This window comes from Epinephelus moara, chromosome 2, assembly GCF_006386435.1.
Source record: "Epinephelus moara isolate mb chromosome 2, YSFRI_EMoa_1.0, whole genome shotgun sequence".
Classification (NCBI taxonomy): Eukaryota; Metazoa; Chordata; class Actinopteri; order Perciformes; family Serranidae; genus Epinephelus; species Epinephelus moara.
In genome coordinates this window covers 40,056,345-40,064,042 of record NC_065507.1, presented here as the reverse complement: position 1 = coordinate 40,064,042, position 7,698 = coordinate 40,056,345, and the positions used below count along the sequence as shown (strand labels likewise).

At 39.5% G+C, this 7,698-nt stretch overlaps 1 protein-coding gene across 1 annotated transcript; it reads left to right on the top strand.

The window, feature by feature from the left end:
• Positions 1 to 196: 196 nt before the first annotated feature.
• Positions 197 to 7,439, top strand: mrps23 (mitochondrial ribosomal protein S23). Its single transcript, XM_050056552.1, has 6 exons — positions 197 to 310; positions 383 to 453; positions 2,557 to 2,736; positions 4,806 to 4,883; positions 5,139 to 5,262; positions 6,927 to 7,439. The coding sequence occupies exons 2-6, from the start codon at positions 410 to 412 to the stop codon at positions 7,041 to 7,043; spliced, it is 543 nt and encodes a 180-aa protein (XP_049912509.1). The 5' UTR covers positions 197 to 310; positions 383 to 409; the 3' UTR covers positions 7,044 to 7,439.
• Positions 7,440 to 7,698: the final 259 nt, after the last annotated feature.

Genomic DNA, 7,698 nt, shown 5'->3' with positions numbered 1-7,698 from the left:
TGTGTGAATGAATAAACGAGAGGCATTAACGTAAATTTCTTTGTAGAAAGAGGCTTTATGAAATTAAGTCCATTCACTTGTATTAGTTTACAGCGCAGCCTTGCCACATCCAATATGGCGGCGACGTTGACGTACGGCTCAGCGCTCGATGCGGCGTCTATGTATATATGTCTATGCTTTTTCACTGTCACCCACCAGAATCGCAGCTCAAGTTACACTGTCTCAGCCTTCTCTTGAATAGCCTTGATAGTCTACCGGAAATGCGAGAAAGAAGAGGAAGCTGCTCGAGTCGACCGGAAGTCTTGTAAATGTAGGTAGTAGACGTTAAAGATGCTCAAGACACTGATGTAATACTAACACGTCCGTGACCCTCTTGTTACAGAGCTGCAGCTGTGGCTGACAAACCAAGATGGCTGGCAGCAGACTAGAGAAGTTTGGGACTGTATTCTCCAGGTAAGATAGCCGCAGATCACATGGTGTTTATAAAGCGTTTGGTAGCTAACTAGCCATGTGCTTGATCTGTTAAAGCCATCTGCGGCGCAATAAACGCCGTCGTCGAGCAGAGTTAATTAGCTGGTTAGTTGGAAAACATCGTGTTGCTTCACTGAGTAAAAACGATGTTTTTCAGCAACCTCCATTGAACAGACTCTCCTGCAGCAGCCATGGTATTATTAACGTTAGCCAGCGGTCACAGCATTTAGGTCAGGACGGCAACGTTAAGTCACCGTAGCAGGCATCACAGGCTGTTGGTGAATATGAACGAAACAGAGCTGAAATGAGCTAATGGTACATGAATGTCAGTCTCAAGAGCATGACCGGTCACACGAGTGTAAGGACACGGTGTGATGACATCATAGGCATGCGACCAAGACTGAAGTCATGTTTGTGCGGAAGTGGAAGAAGTCGTCAGATATTTCACTTTACTAAAAGTAACAATAGGCTCGTTCATAACATTGAAAACATTACTGTGTGTCTTTCTAACTTCCACAAACAAGCACTGACTGCATGGTCTATGATATACAAGCACACCGCACCTATATTCTATATGGAACAATAGAGACATACTTTTCAAAGAAGGGTTCAATAATAACATTGTTTGGGTGAATCAGTTATTTAATAGTAATGGTATTTTGTTCAGTTATCAGAAATTTCTTCATTAATGTCAGATACCTGTAATTCCTAAACAGTTTGCCATAGTCTTTGATGCTATCCCATCTGGTGTATCTGTGCTGTTTTAAAAATTGTACTTTGATATCAGCTTCTGATATAGATGTTGCTTCACTGCATGTAACTGACTCACCAGTTGGAAAAGTGTGTTTTAAACCCTCAGGTTGTAAAAACAACTGTAAGATCCGTTCACCTGGTGTAGCCTTTTGGAATAGCCTTGTAGATAACCTATGCTGGAAAAAGATTTGGACTCTCCTACAAAAATTCTTTTTGCCCAGTAAGGTTAAAGAAATGTCGTTTAAAATCATTTACCGTTGTTATCCGGTAAGGTCTTTTTTTGTTACATTCAAAAATGATATTGACTTAAGTTGTGCCTTCTGTGATTCTCATACTGAGACTCTTGTCCATCTGTTCTGGAAATGTATACATACCCGTAAACTGTGGCAAGATATATCTGTGGACTTGCAGTCGGTGTAGAGCAACTGCAGCGCCTGGCTCAAAAAACTGCGACCGCTTCGATCTCGCAAGATTATGGTCCACTTTTGCAAGATGTCAGAGCAAGTCGGAATGACATCAGACACAAAACTAACCGGCATGCATTGTGCCGGTGATCAAATCTGTGCAGGCCTGGCTCAGCTCGAACAAGCCTAATATGCGAGTGTAAAAATACTCATTTGCAACTAAAAGTCCTGTATTCAAAATCTTACACAAGTAAGAGTACAGCAGTACTAACATTGACATGTACGTAAAGAACCACAAGTAAAAATACTCATGTAGAATGGCCCATTTCAGAATAATACATTGCATTGATATGTTTATCACTTTAATGTTGCAGCTGGTAAAGGTGGAGCTGATTTTAGTTATATACTGTTGGGTAACTTTATTATGATTTATTAATAGATTCATATTGTGTGGCAATGATCTATATCTTCAAAGTAACTAGTAACTTAAGTTAATAAATAAATGTATTGGAGTAAAAAGTACAGTGTTTGCCACCAAAATGTGGTCAAGTAGAAGTAAAAAGTAGCATAAAATGGAAGCACTCAAGTAAAGTACAAGTACGGCCAATTTGTACTTAAATACAGTATTTGAGTACATGCACGTATTTACATTCCACGACTGTGTTTGTATGTTAAGAACTTGTCAGATGGGGTCTTCAGAATGTTCCTAAACTCACTGAATAGTGATCACAGTGTAAGATAAAGAACATCATTATATCATTCTTAGAATTTTTATGCACCTGAGCCCAACATTTTTATTCTTGAGCTCTGATTTGAAGACAGCAATGTGATTATTATTTATCTCTGTGTAAATCTGTGCTATACAGTTAATGATATTACTCTCAAAGGCCACCTAAATCTTCCAACTGTGTGCTTGCATGATGGACAGGGTTCGAGATCTGATGCGCTCTGGGGTCATAAAGCCGTCAGAGAAACCCATCTGGTATGATGTATATGAGGCTTTTCCACCCAAGAGGGACCCACTTCATGTGAAGCCCAACACCAGAGCCTTTACCAAGACACAGGAAACTGTTCCTGAAATCTTCTACAGAGAGGATGAAGTCAGAGCGTAAGTCAAATGCTATGCTTCCATACCACCTACATACTGTCTCTGGCTGCGTCTGAAATCATTCACTCATTCACTACTCCCTACTCACTATATAGGGCGTTCTGTGTAGGGGACTATATAGTGAGCTCATCTGCATCATGAAAACACTTTTGGACACTAGGCATTTTCACGGTGTCATTATTTACGTCCTGGCTGTCGCAAAATTAATACATGTCATATCAACGTCGGCTAGTGGACCATCCATAACAAATACTGACATGTATATTTGTGATAAAAACATGAATTTACTGAGCGTATTTCCCCAAACTAATAAATAATGTTACAAAGCACTTTGTGACTGTTTCTGTTGTGAGATGCGCTGCACTGCTCACATTATACATATTAATAACATTACACTGGCAAACAGACGAGAGGAGAGAGAGCAGAGCAACTGCAACCTGTCCTAGTAATGGAAGGAATTTTCTATTTAACCTTTGTTGTGTTGATGTTTGTTTAACCAATCAGTCATGGAATAACTTGTGAATTGAATGTGTAACATTATGCATTACGCCAATACAGCACAAATTAGGGATGTCCTGATCCTTGGATCGGGTATCGGCACCGATCACGTTATTTTTACAAAATCGGTATCGGTAATTAAAGATCAGAGGAATCAAAACAACAAAAATGGTCAGGTTTTTCATCTATGTTGTTCATTGTTGCCTCCGCTTTCCAATGTATTGTAACCGAGTGTCCTGGGTTCTCCTAACTGAGTGCAGCTAATGAGCAATACTTTTTCCCCTTGACTGCTGTAACACTGGAATTTCTCAGTTATGGGATCAATAAAGGTGTATCGTATCGTATAAACAGACAGGAGTCGTGACAACTGGTTCAGTGGCCACTCTGGAGGGACAATTTGTTTACAATTCAGAATTTGTTTACATTTTGTGCTGCTGAACCACAGATAAGCTTTTTTTTTGGATACTATTTAAATAAAAACAAACCTTATGGGACAACTTGGATGCATTCTTTTTTTTCGTTCTTAAATCTTTGCAAAGTATTGGATCGGACTCAGTATTGGACTTGGTTTCAAAATAAAGGATTCGGTATCGGATCGGATGCAAAAAAAAAACTGTCTAAAAACCTTTAGTAACTGATATACAAATTGCCACTTTGTGTATAAAACTGGAAGGAGGCAGCTTGGCTTAATAATTTTTAAGAGTTAAATGATGTGCTGAACGCGTCCCTTGACTCATTTTGTAGTAATTTGCACAGAGCCTGAAGCAGAAAGCCTGGCTCAACAGAGTCTAAGCTCAGTCAGGTTATCTCAGACTAACACTTAGTCAGGTTACCTCTGACTGAGCCTTTAGGGTTTGCTGAGCCAGGTAAACCATAAAAAGCCTGGCTCTGTTGAGCTGGCTCTGTGGTACATCCCTCTGATCTCAGTTCTCTCACAAACCTACAGTTTATCTCTGTCTCACCCATCATCAGTGCTGGAAGGAGGGTCATTTCCCCTGCTCACTATCTAAGCAACACCTTAGATCCCCTAAAAGTCTCATCAGTTTCATCATTGGATTAGTTATTAGATATGACATACACATGTCTCCTGTCTGTTTTCTTATAGTCTGAATGCAAATAAACATAGTTAACAATGAAATTAGGACTGCTAATGGCACTGATGTAGTTCCCTCACACAAATCAAAGATTGGCTACACAGTGTGTCCCCTGCTGTGTGATTCTGCACAGCTGTTGTTGTTTTTTCCTGAATATTAATGTAATATCAGTGTCTCCTTACAATTTAGATTTATCCCTGGCACATAATAAACAGTCTGAGTTGAACCATTGCTAATAAAGTGTATTGTCCTCCTATCCTGTCATACTCACCTGTCCCATCAGTACATATTGGGTGATTTACTGTAATAATGAGTTTTATGGAACGTAGTCTAAGTGAAATTTGTCATTTTACTCGAGCTCATATGAATTTACAAGCTTGTGTTTGGATGGAAATCAGCTGCTGCTCATGTCAGCATTAAAAGTTGCTGTAAGATGTTTTCACAGGTTCCACTCACTCGTAATTGTCTGTCTTTCAGGAAGTTCTATGAGCACTTTGGGACAGGTCCCTGGGCTTTTGATCTGTCCAAACCAAACTTTGTTTCTACATGTCAAAGGTATGTTTATTTGGTTTGGCAGTGATTTGTGAAAATAAACTTTATAATATGAAAGCAACTGTCAGATAGGAAAAGGGGACTCGTTTGGTTGTGTATGGTTTTTACCCTGCCAGAATCTGTGGTGGCTGCACAACAAGTTAAAGGTTTAAAAAACAAACGAGTTCAGTAAAAGAGATTACTGTGTGTTACATGAAACATATTATTTCCATTCCAGTGTCACTCAATGTTTGTTATTCTCTCAATTTAATCCTGTAGGTTTGTAGAGAAGTACATGGAATTAAAGAGCCAGAGTGATCTGGATGACTCTGCTCTGTTTGAAGAGACGTGGAAGGCTTTTCTCTCAGAAGGCATCGTGCTGAGAAGGAGAGGAACTCCTCCTGTAAGAGTCTCGCTAAAAGTATCATACTAACGAGGGCTGCCACCTAATCATCAATGAGTCCAATCATCAGTGGGAATTGAAGCGACTGTGTTTACATGCACACTAATATTCCAGTGTTAGTCGGTAAATGACAGTGAGCTCTGTGCATTGTCATGGAGACGTTGAACACAAACCAACTCGCCAACAGTTTGTAGGGATGAGTAGAGTGCGTGCCCAAAAGGAAAGCCCACATTTCTGGTCAGCAGGAGAAACACACCGTCCGTCTGTACCATACCTAGCAAAATACACAAAACAGCCTCAGACTCATGCAGTGCGTCTTCTGCTTCAGCTCCACATTGTCATAGTTTATCTAAAGATTACAGTCTATCAGTCTTTATCACATCTTTATTGATCAGCCAACCTTTCCACTATGACCAAGTGCAGACATGTATTTGTGATATTTTGGCATTTTTTAATTCCTAGACTTTCCAAATATAGTCTACAGGTAGACCTATTTGGATGTAGAACAAGCTAATTATTTAATCCATAATCCTCAGTGAACCATGATAGATATTGAAATGAAATGAAAAAGTTACACAACCTTCCTTCTACACTAACAACCATGACTACAAGTAAATTGTTCACTTGAGGAAATACAAACAATTTGTCATTGACCTGGATTCCAGCAGTGTGTTTCAAATCCCATACTTCCTTTAGTACACTTACTTAAATGAAGCACACTTTGTACACTGTGTACTTCTTGCATGGTCCACTAATTTCAACAGGGCATTGTTGTCTCAAATCGCACACTGCTGTTTTGCACTTACCAGAAGTCACAAAGGCTTTTTTTTTAATCGCCTCTTTTTCTTCTTCTTTGTCTTCTTTTTAAATGGTGAATCGCAAATGGGCGGTGAAGCATTATTGCCAACATTTGACCACTATTGCTGTCTACACATAAACAAAACTTAGGCCTCAATGTCTATGCTGATTAAAATGTGCTGCCATAGCTAGCAGCAAGTTAGCTAGCTAGTAAATGCTAACATAAGCTAGCAAGCTAATGTCATATGTCATATTGTTTGTGGTACCAACTCATTACAGATCCATTAAACATTACTGATGGCCTCTATTGGTACTTCGTGCAAAAAAAATTGTTGTCCCAAAGATGATGACAGTTTAGAGTGAGAAGTGTACATCATTTCACACTCAACTTTTGGACCGTTTTGAGTGTGCCACTAGTACACGGCATGTGACTGCAGTTAGCGTGCCTGTGTGGCAGTACTCTGCCACTGCTTTTCTGCCATAGAAAAACACTGTGAACACGCCTATATTTTCATTCTGTCATTATATCAGTGGCGTACAATGTTCTCAAAATCACAGTAATTGTATTAATTCCTATTATTTCTTGGACAGTATATTATCCAACAAAAGTAGTTGCATGACAGACCGAAATGTGGTTCTACTCCCATATAAACTGAAATGACACAATTTAGTGATTATCTACAGTTCTGTGTTCAAAACTAAAATCTTATGAATCCTGGGAAAAGTGATATATTCCCAGCAAGTAACAATTTTAAAATCAGTAAAAAAAAAACCAAAAAAAACAACTCAGCTCTGAGTGTGGTTGCAGCAGGTGGCCCTCCCTGCAGTTTGGAGCACATGATCACAGTACTGTCTTTGTCCTGCAGGTGTCAGCAGAGTCCAGGGATGCAGTGCTCGAGCTGAAGCTAACAGACATGTTGGCAGAGCAGCAGTCAGTGGGTGCAGACAGCGAGGAGATAACAGACACTAAACACACACCGTAGACCTCAGCAGCTCAAGGCCTCTCTGATAAGCTGCAGATGCTCTTTGACTTTAAGAAGTTGTGTTGTGTTTTTGCTGCTCCTCTGGAAGTGATGGTCATCTGTAGGAATGGCTTTATTTTAAACACCAAGTCATGTCATACCCGTCAGTGATGTCCCTTTACATCAGGAAGTGCTCTGTGGACTGACAGGATGCCAGCTTCATGTTTCCTAAACTGATGTCATTTTCCACAGTGCACTGCAGCACCAGCAGGATGCTATCTGTCATATAAGGATCAAAGGAGCGATTATTCCTGAGTTGACATTTAAGTGGAAATAGTCCAAAAACATACTGTATGTTATGTGGAAGTATATAACTATGTGGAAATAAAATGTGAAATTAAAGTTACTTTTATAACATCTGTTGGATTATTAAGTGTTTTACTTTTCAGTGTGAAGACTAAGATCTGTTCAACTTCAGTCACACCATTTGGCTGGAGCAGTCTTTATTTTCTGAGGACTGTCTTATAATATCTCCTCTCATTCCACAATTTGAGCCCACTTGAGAAAATGTTTTTGTACAAATCTCAAATAAGTTTGTGAACGAACTTAACACTCTGAACAAAAGTTAAATCCAGACAGTGTTCTGGTCCTGCTTGGATTTTCATTGGGTCAAAAT